The sequence below is a fragment of the Amphiura filiformis genome, chromosome 17 (genome assembly GCF_039555335.1).
Source record: "Amphiura filiformis chromosome 17, Afil_fr2py, whole genome shotgun sequence".
Lineage (NCBI taxonomy): Eukaryota > Metazoa > Echinodermata > Ophiuroidea > Amphilepidida > Amphiuridae > Amphiura > Amphiura filiformis.
This window is the reverse complement of record NC_092644.1, coordinates 1,606,608-1,623,438: the sequence shown is the minus strand read 5'-3', so window position 1 is coordinate 1,623,438 and position 16,831 is coordinate 1,606,608. Positions and strand designations below refer to the sequence as shown.

Here is a 16,831-nt window from a genome sequence, read left to right as displayed (position 1 = left end):
ATGTTATGAGTTTGCACTGACAGGATATTGCCTACATGTATGCATAGTATGAAATGGAATCATTTTTGAACTCAAACACTTTTGTCATACCTAATGCCTGGGACCTAATGTGCAAATATCAATACACATTTTTATGAGGGTTAATTTAGTAGTGCTGGTGCCTGTATCGGGGTGGGCATGTGAGTTCGGGATGCACGACTTCCGGGTGTATCCTTCATGTAAGAGAATACCAAACAAATCCAAACTCTAATCCTAACCCTAACCTTTATCCTAACCCTAACCCTAACCCTAAATCATAACCCTAACTCTAATCCCATTAGAATTTTGTGCTCTCTTACACTAAGGATAAACCGACTTCTGGGCACAACTTCAGCTTTTTTAGAAGTCGATAAGTCAACACCAGTCTGCACCAAATAGTCATGACTATAATGATAACCAACTATGAACACTTGAAATCCAAACTGGAGATCAGTGGCGGTGCCAGGGGGGGCAAATTCCCCAGTCAGAACTCTTGCCCCCCCTGTTTCCCCCTAAAAATCCAAAATTATGAAAATTCCCACTTTTTGCGGTAATTTTGTGCAAAATTTGTTGATTTTGCCCCCCCTCCCTGAAATTCACTTTGCCCCCTAATGCCCCCGAAAAAAATTTCCTGGCGCCGCCACTGCTTGAGATTGAAATCTGAATAAAAGCTGAAAGTAAGTTGGTGTCAAAATGCATATAAATAAACCTAAACCATGATTAGATATTCTTAGTCAGTGGGAGTGGTCTATTAGTAGACACATAATCTGATTGGACAATCGCATGATTTTGGGTGTCGTCTATCAGGCTGTAGACGACCCCACGTCATCATGAGTGTTGATAACGCGTAACACGCTCATAGAGGTGCGCGTATGTATCGCGTTGTATGCGCAGACGCAGTGCGGAATACTCGCACACGCTAGCAGTACGCGCAACAAAAGATGTGAAGTTGTAAACAAGTTTCGTTCATTTTAGAAAAAGGGGAGTTTTTATGACGGTAACTTAATTTTTGCTTTAAAAATAGTTTACAGTTATTAAAATAATATTTAACTGACTAAGAATGAGAATAACGATAGAATTTTTTTTTGCCTATCCTCTACCTATGATGAGCGACAGGCAGGTCCAATATTTTTATCGAAGTGGATGCCGGCTCCACTACTCAAAATATTGGACCTGCCTGTCGCCTATCACACGGTAGAGGATAGGCAAAATAAAAATTCCTATCGCTTATTCTCTAACTAAGTCAACCATCACCAGGTTATAGTCAAAAGTTGGAACTACCATTAATATTTGGGACTATGACTATTAGTCCACTTAGTTGTGCAATTCCATGATGTGCATTTTTGTCTCAGGTGTGCAGGGGTGAGGCTGCATGTGTGATGAGTGGGGTGTGTGCAGCTGTGTGCTGGGTTGTAGCTAGGATATCTTTAGTGCTGTGTGGCAATTTGTTGTCAAAATTGATCAAATTCTTGATCAACAAAATTCAATTCTAATTCAACAAAATTGTGCAATTTTGGACTCCAATGCTAAAATTGTAGCTGAGTGGTGGGCTCCAAAACTTGACTAATGGGCTCTGCTGCCCAACACCACCCACTGTAGCTACAACCCTGGCTGTGTGTCAGTGTACTATTGTGCCATCTTGTTTGTGAGTATTCAACAATGGTACTCCAAAAAGTGGTAAGACTACTTTGTCCAGCTTATTGTTCAACTCACTATGAACCGTTTCAAATTTTCAAGTTGGTAGTGCAATGTTGACTTTTAACATTAAAAATCAATTGTTTTAAACATGTTTCATACATGTGACAATGTTTATATCACAAGCTTTTCTTGACTGAATTCTTAGCCCACATCATGTTATCCATATGTGTCTATGAATTTTGTGGCAGACTTTGAAATGACCTTGGATTTGTTAGTGAAGAATTGATGAAAAGCAAACCTATTGTGTTTATCAAAATGCTGTATGACATTGCTTCATGTGTACGAAAAGTGTCATTTTTTAATCCCTTGAGTTACCGGTAGGCTTCTATTCTGTAAATGTTGACAAATGTGTTGGTGCATGCAAATTACACCACTGATATTATCATATTTAAGTTGCAAAACAAACAACTGAAACCAAATTTGTAGGCAAATAATACAATTTTCAAACACAGACCAAGATTCCAAGTGCAATAGGTCAAATAAAAACTGGAAGTATAAAACAAGTGTTTCTAAACAGATCCAAATTCACAGAAATCAACTGTATGAAGAAGGAAGTTTAAGTACATTGGCCAGGTCAGTTAGTATTGTATTGCAAACAAAGTTTCTAAACATTGAGAGATATACTAATAGTATATAATTTGTATTTCTAATGATAGTCTCACTTTAATACGGACATCTCAATTTTATTAATGGGGAGAGGGAGACGGGTGATGAAACTCCTGATCATCTTTGAAACGCTCAAGGTCATATGAATCAGCTAATCAATCATCACTGTATTCTACCTAATTTTGACCCTGTGCACTTAGGTCAGCCATATTAGGGGGTGCTTATTTGGGAATATGTTTTGTAAGTAACATGATGCCATGGGTTGGGTTTTTGTGTTCACTGGTTCTCCCGCTGAAAAAGGAACTCATTCAACTGGAATCCACCATACATTCAAGTCGTGGCATGGTTATTGTAAAATGGCTTGTTTGCACACATTCTGAACTCAAAAAGCTAGGCATTTTTTGTGGAACTTTATACTACCAAAGGATATTTTTATAATAATTTGGACAAAATTGCTGATAAATTTTGCAATTGCATGATGATAAAGTCAGGTAAAGTTAGCTTGTTCATCACCCAGCCTAGTATTTCTACAATTTTATCAATACTGGAGTTGAAAATGGGGGCGCTTATCAAGGATTGTTTTTTGCAAGTTCAAAAGGGTTGTGGAGGGTGCGAGAGTGAGTGCTAATTAGGTCGAATACGATACTGAAATTTGTACTGTCACAGACCTTTGCCACACAAACACACATAGTAACATACCCAAAAATAGCATTTTTGGGGCAGGTGACTAACCAATGTATCTACATATGTCAATAATACATGTAGTTCAATTCAGCTTCTTTATTGTTGTCAGGTTCACTCTCTAAACAATACATGGCTGGTTCCGGGAACTCATTGTGATTGTTAACTTATTGTTTTCCACTTTTTCATATTCATATATAATGTAGCTGATCTTGACTTGTGGACAAGATTAATTGTGACAAATTCTCGGCTGTTTTATGCAAGTTCAGGTATTCACCATGATAGATAGGGGAGCTATTATTACAGGTAGGGGGCCTATAGACATGGCTTTACACACACACTCTAAGTGGTAGAAGTTTTTAAAGGAAATCTCCGGCAATCACGACATTATGCCTTATTTGTTAGAAAAATAATTATCAAGCACAAATCACTTGGTTTTATTTAAAACAAATTCATTTTGACCATAAAAACCATATGATTTATGCTCGATAATAATTTTCCTAACATAAGGCATAATATTGTGAATGCCGGAGACTTCCTTTAACACAAAGGTTTGAACTTCAATTAAAACTAAAATTAACGGCCCTAGCTACTATGGGCTATTTGTGGGGAGGAGATAAGTTTAAGTGACCGCTTATGGGTTCGAATTTCAACCAGCCTAATCATGAAGCTCCCGTGGCCAAGTGGTTAAGGCATAGGTCTCGTAAACCTGAGGTCCTGGGTTCGATTCCCAGGTGGGATCACTTTTTCTGCTTGTCTCCTTTATTATTTGCGATGGCGAACCTGATGAAAAATGATGTTTATTTACTAAAATTAAAATTCAGTAGACCTTCATTTTAAAGCAAAGACAAACATGTTATAATAACTATCACATAGACTCATCCATATTGCTTGTTCAAAAACTATGCTAGCAGCAGCTCTTTGTTAATCTGTCAATGTGGAGGGGAGGACGAAGGGAGGGGTGTTCTATTTAGCTCATGGCCTGCAAACCACTGGTAGAAGTTGTCCAAATAAGATTTTTATTCTGTCCATTCACCTAAGCTTTGGTTGTTCTAGTGAGGTGAACTCTTTATTTTGCCCTGCATAATGACTATTTCTAAGCAGTCATCTGCATGGGAAGGGGGAGCAAGAAGGTACAAATCCTTGAAAAAAGGACAAAGCAGATTCTGTGGAAATAAAATTTGCCAACATCAAAATAGCACTTTTTTTACATTTAAATTTGTTAAAACAAGTGAAGCATCTGAAAAAAAAATACACAAATGTATTCAATAAATATTACATTCCAATTATAAGGAAGTAATCCAAGCTAATCAATGTCAGGGGCTATCCTAACCCTGGGATCTATTTACGCCCTCCCACGCAATGTGCTACCTGACTGCAGAATGCTAAAAATAACTGTTTGTGACGTTTTACAATGCTGCTGCCATTGGTGGCGCAGTAAAAAAAATTCTGCCGTTTGTGTTGTCTGTGCAGCTGTGCAGTATGACATGCTCAGCTGCATTACAGTACAATATAAGATCTTCCAGTGAAATATTACTCATGTTTTGCTTGGATAGGACTCATAAACTGTAAGTAAAATTAATTCTTGATATTTAAATCAAATAAGGCAGGTACTTGGATAAAAATGCTACTCATATATTTTTAACAATATTATTTCATTTCATGCTACACTTTTCAGCACACCAAACTTTGTTTTGAATTATGTAATGCATGCCAAGCCCTATTTACATTTTGGTGGGACCATCAAACAGTGACTTCTGTGCATCCTTCTAACAACAGTTGTTCTTGGCTTTATTGAAAGGGTAATTTGTGATTCTGAGTTCATCCTAGCCTCTTCTATTCAAAATATTTAAAAAAAATATCACACCAATACTTTTGATTTATTATTTGATGTATTAATTTTCAATCATGTTAGATGATAGTTACATTTCTTAGTATGTACAATACACACCTATATAATGTACAATTGTGCATGTATAAAATTATATAGATTTATTTTTATAACAATTTAACCAAGAGGCCTGGTGAAATACCCAATAGTTTATGAGCACTTAAATTAAAGGGTGGCCTAATTATTAAAAGAGAGTCTACATTTCTTAGTATATAGGCCTACATTGTACAAGTAATACCAATATTGTGCCATAAAAAATAGAAGAATAAATATATACAAGTATAAGACACAAGCATTTACAGAACTGTTTAAGTAGCTTTAAGGGCTCATATTGAAATACCCTACCACGTTTTCACACAGAAAGAAGGCAGGATTCCCCTCGCTAAGCGCGCGCCTCAGGAAAGCTCGGTCATAAAACGGATGTATCATATGCATCAGTGATACACCCTGCCCAGGATTTTAACAAAAGAAGGCTAGCACAGGAAAGCTGCAGGATGGCGCACACCTTCCTGTGTAAGGGAATTTCAATATGAGCCCTAACCCTAATTTAACAAAACTTTCAACATGTATTTTAAAAATATGGAGGCAATTAATGTTTATTTACCTCACATTTCAATCTCTAAATTTGTCTTCTTTTATTTTTAAATACACTATGCTAACAAATCACTGAATAAATGGGTCAACAATTAGCCAAAATGTATACAAATCTGTTGGTTTGTGCAGACAAAGGTATCAGAAACTCAGGTTTGTATTTTGCCAATACGTTAACATAGAAGTGAAACAACTGTACATGTACGTGGTGAATATACATGTATTAGCATAATCAATAGGAAACTGACCTTGAATTTTGTCCATTGAACTCTTTGAGTATAGATTCTTTTTTGTCTGTGACGTCACTTCATTGATACTGGATCCACCACAACATTTGTAAAAACACATTGCCCTGTGTTTTTCTTCTTGGTTTTGTCTTTCACCTAGCTTCCACAAAATTGTTGAAACATGCTCTGTGTATTGTTTAGCTTTTGTTTCAGCTTGTTTTGATCCTACAAAATACAAAAGAAAAGAAATGTAATACTATAAAAATGCAATTTTTTTTATTTAAAATAAAAACAAAATATTAATACAACGAATGAAAAAAAAAGAAAGAGTCGGTCCTTGAACCACAAGTCTAGCCTGCTTTCGCAACCGGCTTTTGTTGCGCTGACCTTGGGTAACAGACGAATATGTGGACAGAATCCTGGATAACCCTGAATGACCATGACCCCAAAATGTTCTTTTTTGTCTCACTTAGGTGGTCATTCCCACCAAATTCTATGAATTCTGCGACAATCTATATGGTAATTTGACCCCAGATGACCCAGAATGACCCCAAAACCTGACACCAAAATGACCTTTACCCACCTACCCCACTCTTCTCAACCCTCCCACCATACCCTAACCCACCAAAGTAGCTCACATTACCATCCTACCTCATCCCTGAACCCACTAATATTAACCGGTCTACATGCAGTATGATTAAGAGAGAATGACCATGTGCCAGATATGAGATTGAGAGAGAGAGATGTGCATAACTGATGCAAATTTCCAACTTCATTACCATATTTTGCGCTGAAAATCCAAGATGTGCAACCTGTAGATATCCTTCCTTTGACCAGGTTTCGCTACCATACGCCGACAAGATCTGGCAATAATTTGTCCAAATTTAACATTTTGTGACATATGCAAATGAGCTACCAAATTAGCATATTAATGACAAAAACTTATTAAGAATTTGAAGACCACAAATTGTCACCGCTCCACCAAGTCACATATTTGATGTACCAGTTCCAAGAAATTGTACTCGCAAACTCAGATGGATGGAATGAGAAATTATGCTCACAAGTTTTAATTTATACATAGAGGCTACCAAATTGGCATATTTTGTGACCAAAACCTAATAGAACCTGAAGACCATCAATTGTCATCCATCAAACAAGGCACATCACCATATGTGATGCGATCAAGCAAAATCAGTCGGAACTCGGAAACATTGAATTTTGAAGAAAACCCCATTCAGAGATGCCAGTCAGTTTCACTCAAAAAACCTGAAAAGCACGTGAATGCAGGCCAAAAAGCCCCAAAACAGGCTGAAAATAAATAAAAACACCGGAATTTGAACTCACAAAAAACCTGAATTCAGGTTAAAACCTGAAAACTGGCATCTCTGCCCATTGAAATTGAACAACCAGTTCCAAAGATATGAGCAATTAAAGAGCTTCCAAAACAACAGGAAACAAAAGGAAATATTTCCTTTCTTTGGCTATATCTCAAAATCAATATTCCGAGTTCCGACTGATTTTGCTTGATCGCATCACATATACCTACCAGTTCTGAGAACATTGTAGTTAATAATGTACATACAATACATTACAGATGTACTAATGAAACTTGTTTATTCATTTAATATCATTACAGAAAAGAATATTAATGTTGACAGAAGTTGAAGGATATGGCCACTGATGATGCAGAAAACATTTCTGACTCACCTGGACACTGTAAGTAGTATGCAATGGGCTATTCCATTTGACATTCACAACCCCTGTGGAAGATAACAATGCTATCTTAATTCCTGTTACACTCTTATTGTCAGCATTTCTGCATAATATGAATACCAGATTACTAGATATCGTCATATTTACTATTATCTGTTTCAACTGAACTTTGATGACACATCCGTCACTTTCAAAGAGGTACATGCACAGAGGAGAGAGAAAACAGAGAAAGTACCACCAAATCAAAAATTGTTCGATCGTACCGTGTCAAACAATCATGCCAGCGCTGCGTGACTTCGCTTATAGAGAGTTGCGTGCTTTCGCGATAGACCATGAAAATATGCGGTAATTGCGTAGCAGTCTCGCCTGTCGCATTTCATGGAACAAGTGGCCCTCATTATCGGATGATGCAGAGACTGGTGGTACGCTCTCTGTAGTACTCTGTGGGTACACGTATTAGGAGTGGTTTGATAGCAAATCACTTGGCTGTATTGATTACATATTTATTTGCTCCATTGCATTTTAAACACATACGTAATATGTTATTTACCTTGTACAATACATTAGTTCTACCTCATTTAAACTACTGTAATATAATTTGAGCAGATCCTAACAATTGTAATTTGAACTCTATTTTTGTTAAACAAAAGAGAATTATCAGGTTATGTACCAACTCTACGTGGCTGGCCCACACATCACCTTTATTTTCTCAGCTAAATACCTTGAATATTTTTGATATTCATAAACTTATCAAAGCTTTATTTATGTATAATTTCAGTATTAACAACATGCCTTGTAATTTTGCCAATTATTTTGTTAAAAATATGGCCATCCACAATTATTCCACTGCTCATCAAGTTAATTGTTTGGTCCTGCAATATTCAAATATGATTTGGCTAGAAATACCATTAGAAGGCAAGGTCCATTGCTCTGGAATGCCATGCCTGATGATATCAAAATTGCCTTGTCTCCTAATTCTTTTAAACGCAGTTATAAAGATTACTTGATTTCTTTATACTCATAAATTTATTATATTCACAGTACAAATATCATTTATCATAAAATTGTATCATTGTACTGTAAGTTAAGACACTTACTTATACATTTCTCAATTGACTTTTTATATGTCATTGCCATTGCCAACGTCTTTGTCTGTCTGCATTAGTCCTGTCAGTCTGCCGTTTTTCACCCCTGTCCTTGTCTGTTGTCTGTAGGAGTCTTTTTGTTTTTGTCACTGAGGGCAATCACGTCTTTCGATATTGCTCTTGTGATTGTCCTACCATCGTTTTCTCGACCTTTTGTTACTGTATATAATAATATTATGATATGATGGTGAAATAAACTTGAACTTGAACATACAAACCTCCTCTGACAGTGAATGGAATTTGTCCAGCGTGACGTCATGAGTTGTCACCGTAGCTGGATAGAGCTAAATTGAAATGACTTGTATACATTTTGCTTCCCCAAATAAATTTACAAAATAAGAAATTGTGGGAAATATTTATATTTGTTGCGAGAAATATGGCTTACGGTTTGGGAGTAACAGAGCTCTGGGTCTGTTTCTCTGTGGTCTTCTTCAATCCCTGAATACAGTTGGGGCATCCCCTTAGGCTTACCTGCCAATAACTGTAAGGTGCCGTTTCATACTTGTTTACTGCAGATTCTCTGGGTATCACCTCGCTGATCTGAAAGATATAATGTGGTCATAAATTCATAATCTTCTCAGAAAACAAAACTTATGAGGAAACATACAACCAGACATTTCTAATGTATTCATGGGTGTTAGAGGCCTAGCAGACAAAAAAGAGGACAATTACTAAAAAAAGCTGAAAAACAGTGTAAAATCCTGGTAAAAACACCAAATATGGGCTGAAAATAAAAGAAAACAAACAAACAACTCATTGAAAATTGATTGGAAGGTTGTCCTACAAACTATAGATCTTGTCAGATGGAAATTTAATCAGAAACACTATTATATGTTGCAATTAGTGGTGAATGATGAGAATCAAACTTGCAGCTGAGGAGACTAGGCAGTGGTTAACTGGATTTTTCCTAATAAAATAACAACAACAAAAATAGTTCTTTTTTTTAAATTTCCGAAAATTGGAAAATCCAGACTGTCTGTTTTTTATGTTTTCCGACTCGCAAACCTGGGCTGTCCAGTAGGGTGCATCAAGCGCCCCTCAAGTCAACCATATTTTTGCTCCTAGTTTCTGACTTGGAAACCTGGGCTGTGAGTGTCCGGCAGAAAACTGGACACTTGGCAATTATGTGGCATACACCCCACACGTTTAACGACACCTCATAGATGCATACGTGAAACAGCTGCCTCAGCATGTTGTCATCACTGCCTCACCAAGATGAAAAATGGTATAATTCCGCAAAATCATTTTAATCCCCCTGATATAGAAGTGACCGTGCCTCATATTTACATTCAGACATTAAGGGGTACTACACCCCTGCCCAATTTTGTGCCTATTTTTGCATTTTTCTCAAAAATTATAGTGCATTGTTTACAAGTAAGATATGTATATTATAGGGGCAAGGACTACAACTACTGCAATGGAAATTTTATTTCAGCACAGACAACAGTTGTGGAGTTACAGTCAAAAATGAGGGAAAACCAATATTTGATCAATAAATCAATAATTACTTGCCTTGAGTTGCTAAATTTTCAGCACAGTGTGTGTAGTCCTTGCCTCTATAATATACATATCTTACTTGTCACCAATGTGCTATAATTTTTGAGAAAAATGCAAATATAGGCACAAAATTGGCCAGGGGTATAGTACCCCCTTAATGTCATCACAAATATTCCTCATATTGAGATGAAAATCATCTCTGGTATCATCTCTTGATATGTTTCAGGTACTGGGAGTCCAACCAAATCTTTCATGAAGAGGATCAGCACATTTTCCAGGAATTGCATTAAAACCTTGAGAGCTGCTTCAGGATACTTATGGTGTAAAATTACAAGCATACTATTACACATAGCATCATTATTTCCTAATTTACACCAAATAACAATTGAATTGGATAATTTTGATCTCAGCGAACTTGGCAATCCTATAACATATCCAGAATTTCCAGAAGAAGTAGCTATCCTCGGAAGTCAGAATTTAAATGAAAGTGAAAAAATCATACCAATTTGGAAAACCTTGATTGTAGTACTCCTGTGGGCAAAATGGTTGACAACAAGTGTGTGTCAAAGGTCAATATCCCTTCTATCAGTATCAGGGATAATTTGCAGGTAATACTGGATGAACAACAAGGAGAGAGCATAAACGTGGTTGACATTGATAGAGGTGGGTGTGAAAGTGAAGGCATCTGTGACAAGGAAGAGAATAGCTGTTCTGAAGGTTGTGATAAAGAGACAGAAGAAACAGCTGGAAATGAAGTTAATGGTGAAGTTATTCCAATGATTCCAGATTTGGTTGATAACAATTCTGACACAGAGATACAGCATGGCAAGCAAGCCCATTTCTGTGAAGATACAGCAACAACAGACCAAGAGCAAATAGACCAGAAAGAATTACAGCAGGACCTGTCTATAAAGAAAATTGATGAGACACTAGATTTCAAAGACAACCCCAACCCTTCTTCATGTCTAGATCAACAGGAAAAGATCACTTCTGCTTGTAACGCAGAGAGAGCATCACTTCTTCTTGATGACTCTTCTTGTAAGCCATGTGCAATTGGAGAAGCCCATGCCTGCCAGAATGAACAGAAGGCTTCTCCAGATGAAACTAAGTCTACCGACAACAAGTCTTTGAAGGATACAGATAAAATGTCAAGGAATGAAGAGCATTCACTTGTGAACAGTCCGAGAGAAGATACATGTAGTGGCTTCTTGGACAAAGTTCATCAGTCCAACCAAACCACCAATGAAGCTTCATATGGAGATGTGAAATATTCAGAAGTAAGGTCTGAAAATTTGCCTGCAACAGAAGCAGATAAGATTTTGCCAGATACCACTACACAATCCAAACAACCTGAAAATGGAGATACAAACAAAGATGTCTCATTAGAAATGTGTGCTCGTCAAACATCTTCAATAAGAGATGCTCAACATCACCCAATTCAAGATATAGTAGCCGAGGGATCCACTCCTGCAATATCTGTTTATGAACCATATGCAGATATCCAGACACAGCAGAATGTGGCTTCTAACAGCACACCACATGAGTTTCATATATCTACTAACAACAACCTAACATGCGAAGATGAGAATGAACTCAATAATTTGATTATTTCATCCACCCTGGGTCAGGTACTGCCGGATGCAGGTTCTGACAACCCACTCGAGGAATCTGAGAAATCAAGCAGCCTAAAAGCTAAAGTGGGAGATGAAAATAAACAAAATTCTCTGGTTATGACACCAACCATAGCATCTAAATCTGCTGCTCAAATTCAAGATTCCCCAGATGCCTTTGCAAAATCTGAAGCACAAAGCATAATTTCACCAACTGATGCCTTTGCAAATGAACAGAATTCCCCAGCTACGAAGATCACCTCATCTAAACTTGAGGATGTGACAGTTACAGATTCAGAAACGGACACACTTCCTGATACACGATCTCAAGTTCCACCAGATGTTCATACCGAATGTAAACCAGACACTCTAGACTTACCAGCTGAATCCAGTCAAGGAGAAGGGACCCTTATTGGAAACGCAAATTCTCCCAGACATGGTAATATATCACAACCAACAGCTCCTGAACCAAGAAAAGAAAATACTTCTGCAGGAGACAAGACACCAAGAGTTCATCTGGAAGTGGAAAGTGAAAGTGAAAAGCAGCCATTTGGAGGAGCCAGAAAAAGACAAACCAGTCCAACACACCATAAACAAAGTCCCAATGAAGACCCTTCTGGGGAGTCTCTAGCAAGATCTGTAGACCCATCCACTAGCCAACTGGAAGCCAAGATGAGTACAGAGGCATATGCAAGGAAGCCGTTTGGAGGAGCTAGAAGAAAACCGACAAAATCCGCACAAAAACATAGAGAAAATAATGTGTTACCAAATGAACCAAGTGGTAGCCCTAATGCCAAATTACAACCAAGATCTGTTGGATTATCTGGATGTGGAAGCAAATCGTTTGGAGGAGCCAGAAAAAGACCAACCAGTCCAACACACCATAAACAAAGTCCCAATGAAGATCCTTCTGGGGAATCTCTACAAAGATCTGCAGACCCATCCACTAACCAACTGGAAGCCAACACTGGTAAAGAGTCATACGCAAGCAAGCTGTTTGGAGGAGCTCAAAGAAAACCAATGAAACCTGTACAAATACAAGGAGAAGATGATACCAAATTACAACCAAGGTCTGTTGGAAGCAAACCATTTGGAGGAGCCAGACGAAGACAAACCAGGCCAATACACCATAAACGAAGTCCCAATAAAGACCCTTCTGGTGATAATAATAAGTCTCTAGCAAGATCTGTAGACCCATCCACTGGCCAACTGGAAAGCAACATTAATACAGAAATTACAGAGCCATACGCAAGCAAGCCATTTGGAGGAGTTCGAAGAAAACCAATGAAATTGGCACAAAAACAAAGAGAAGATAATGTGTTACCAAATAAACCAGGTGGTAGCCATAATGCCAAATTACAACCAAGGTCTGTTGGAAGCAAACCATTTGAAGGAGCCAGAAGAAGGCCCAATGAAGACCCTTTTGCGGAATCCCTAGCAAGATCTGTAGACCCATCCACTAACCAACTGGAAGCCAAGATTAGTACAGAGGCATACGCAAGCAAGCTGTTTGGAGGAGCTCAAAGAGAACCGATGAAATCCACACAAAAACAAGATGGTGCAGGACAAAAAGAACGCTGGTCAAGACATACCAAGTGGAATAGAGTCAACCATGCACATCCTCAACTTCAGCGCCTGTCAGCGCACAAACAAAGAACTCCTACTGAGGGTAGTGAAAAAGACCATGATGATGATAGCTCATCAGATGATGCAGAGGATGACAGACAAGCAACACCAGAACAAAGGTGAGAATATATGGATTCAACTGCACCCTCTATGCAAGACACGATCGACCTTAATCTCCCACACAGGGAGTGTGAATTTCAAATGGGGTTACCTGAATGGGCGACTCTATTTGATATCTATAGTACTCCCTGTGTGGGAGATTAAGATCTTGTCTTCCATTGGGGGTGTATGGATTTCAACTGGAATATCCCAATTTTATACTGGGCGAGTATTTACTGATTTCTAAATTTTTGATTCCGATGAATATTTCTTGACTTACGTTCAAATGAATTCACCAGGTTTTTTTCACCCAGGATTTTTTTCTGGGACATACTGTACAGCATTTCCCTATTTATAGTATGATGGTCTCATATATAATTAAGTCAGATTTTACCGTATAGCTGTCACTGCCGTGACTTTTTGTTGCGACAAGTAACAAATTTAGGCAGCTAGTGGTGCAACACTAGTCAAAAGTACTTGAACCAAATTAATGGCGGTGAAAAGTTCTACTTTTGCAATTACAAAATCTTTAAAGCAATGCATCAATATCGATATACCTGTATGGCAAAAGTATTTGTCTGCGATGCATTGCCTTAACAAGGTGCGCAATTTATGGCTTAATAAACCATGGATAATTATTGTCATTGCAATTCGGAATGCTATAGCTAAAACTGACAGTCACAGCCAATACATACAGGTCAAAGCTCATTTACTATGATGAATTCTTTTCATCCTGATTTTCTGGAAGGGGCCAAATACAGTAACCATATTCTGTTCTTTCACACTAATATAATATTAACTAATTTTGCAAAAACATTTCTTTCTTACTTTCCTTTGATTATCCATCAAGGCTTCAAAAATCTTCAAAGAAGAAAAGGGATCAGCATTTTAAAGAGTTCCTCCACGACATTCCTCCAACCAGGCATCCAATCAACTCACCCTATAACAGGGATGAAAGGGTGTTCCGAGCACTGCGAACAAGTACACAAGTAGATGCCAGCCTTGCAAGGGTCTCTGGTCCACCGCGACACAATTATCATCCACCTGAACCATTAGGCCCTATTCAGCCATCAGATGAACTTTACCAACTCCTGTTGAGTATGTATAATTGGTTGATGGAATGATTGGGACAACCCCGAATGAATATTAGGAGACACCATTTTTGGTGAGTAAAAAAGTTTGAAGTTCAAAAGAGGATGGAAGCACACAATTTATTGACCACATTCAACCTAATTGGCATCCCTGTCATCTGAAGGGCTGGTTCATAATAAATATATTTAAATGTCACACTGGACCATTTTCATGCAAGACAATTTAGTAGTTAAAGAAAATAGAACTAATACTCAACAATGGTCACATTTATTGTAACTCTGTGCAGAAATGGGTTTCCTGTGATTTAGCATTTTTCCCTTTTTCATGCTAAATGAGCATTACAGGCAGGTGCTTAAACAGATGCAATAAAAAAAAAAAAAAAAAGTTCACAGGGGCTGCAATTAAGGAAGAGTTGATAAGTACAGGGATGTAAATGGGCAATAAATCCAATATAAATGGGCAATATAATATCCATTTCCTGAAAATCCATAGGTGTTCAAGGGCTTGCATGCGGTATTGAACATTTAGAGGGGTTTGTCCAGGGAATAGGCCGCCCCTCCTAAAAAAGTTTTGTTTTGGCTCTTTTTATGACTTATTATTATCATACAATTCCGGAAATGGAAAGAATTGTTTTTTTTACACTTCCGGATTTTTTTTTCCGTTAATTTCCAAAGATTTACATCCATGTAATTAGGTTATCTGTGCCGATTCACTGCCTAGAGACAGGGCATTTTTGATTTCAAAATTACACTACATTTCCCCTGATTTTGAAGTCCATTCTTTACCAATTTCAACCAAATGCAGTTTAACCATGAGAGCTACCTGCCGATTGGCCAAAATGAATATTGTGTCCAATTTTGAACCAATCAAGGAGGGTATTAATAAGATCAAGTTAGACCATAAATAGTTTAAAGCCTAGTCATAATTGGCAACTGAAATGAGCATTTCAAGTTATCAACCAATCATAAATGCTGTTAGATGACCAGTAGTGACCAGGGGCTTAAACACATCCCATACATTGATTACATTCATCAATCTTCTGTGTGATTTTGGTGATATTTGGATCAAAACTGACAGAGCCATTCTTTCATTCACACACATACATGTACATTTGCTTATTAAGTAAGGTACTTAGTAATCCATTTCGTTTTAATTCTCCATTCGTACAGAGACGCAGGATTTCAAGTTTACCTGATGTAGTGGAAGACATGTTGCTAAGCTACCAATCTGGAAGAAGCGATGCCAATTCTGAGCCTGATGTAACCGGCTAGGACTACTTCCATGATATCTGCAAGAACAAACCATTTACATGTAGTTTAATTAATTCTTGTACTTAAATATTTCTTTATTTCATGATTTGCATATTGAATATTGTTTCAAAAAAGTTTATCTTCCCCGACTTGAATTCTGGCCAGGTACCCATGCTCGATCCAAAAAAATAGTACTAGTCTGGGAGACTACTCTCACAAGGGCGATCAAATTCACTGTAGCCTCTTACATTTGTATTATAGTCCAGTTAGCTAGGGATATATGAAATTCACCTCTTCAAGTCTCCAAAGTGGTATCAAATTTTCTGATTCCATGCCCATGTATCTTATTTGTTGAAATTTTTGATAAACTAGTCCTGTTAGGGGTGTGTTTTTATAGAAATCTGGTCCCACTATGGGTATAATTTTACTTAAAACTAGTCCTGGTGGGGTTACCTCCAGGAACCCCAGATCTAGCATTGGTACACAGAAAATCTTTGAGAATGGGGGTATTATTCAGGAAAAGGATCATAAATTTTGTTATGCTCATCATTTTGTGGGAACAGGTCCTAATTCTGTTATGTCATGTATATGACTGCACTTTCACAACATACACAGTGGCGTACCGTGGCCGCCCCAACCCCGGGGGGCTGAAGAAAATTCAATTTTGCCACCCCTTCCTCAACAGCCCGAAAAGGTTGACCCAATTTTTTTCTCGGTCGTTTGAAAAAGTGAAGAGCAAAAAAAAAAAAAAAAAGGGTTTCAGGTGCTACCGCCATAAAAGCAGCAAATTTTGATGTATAGTACTATTTTTTCCAAATTTTTTATGCTTTATCAAATTTTTCCGCCCTTTTTATTTTTTATTTCTTTTTGCCGCCCCTTCGTTTTTGCTGCCCCTTCTTCTTCCGCCGCCCCTTCATTTTGGCCGCCCCCTGCTTTTTACCCCGGGGGGCTAGCGCCCCCAAAATATGCGCATGATACATCAAGGTATAATCAGTCATTTGGTTTCACTGTCTGAACAGAATTGATTATGTCTCACCTCCTTTCCAACCAAATCAACGGTAATAACTCTTGTAGTGAGCTATCAACA

At 37.8% G+C, this 16,831-nt stretch overlaps 1 protein-coding gene across 1 annotated transcript; it reads left to right on the top strand.

Moving 5' to 3' along the window:
• Positions 1–10,843: 10,843 nt before the first annotated feature.
• LOC140138198 (uncharacterized) lies at positions 10,844–16,500 on the top strand. The gene is made up of 3 exons (XM_072160116.1): positions 10,844–13,422; positions 14,253–14,567; positions 15,664–16,500. The coding sequence occupies exons 1-2, from the start codon at positions 10,844–10,846 to the stop codon at positions 14,524–14,526; spliced, it is 2,853 nt and encodes a 950-aa protein (XP_072016217.1). The 3' UTR covers positions 14,527–14,567; positions 15,664–16,500.
• The last annotated feature ends 331 nt before the right edge of the window (positions 16,501–16,831 follow it).

Excerpts from the sequence above, each read along its gene's own strand:
- LOC140138198 (XM_072160116.1), top strand. The coding sequence starts at position 10,844 with ATGATTCCAGATTTGGTTGATAACAATTCTGACACAGAGATACAGCAT. Across the intron at positions 13,423-14,252 it reads CAAGCAACACCAGAACAAAG|GCTTCAAAAATCTTCAAAGA; the intron begins GTGAGAATATAT and ends TTATCCATCAAG.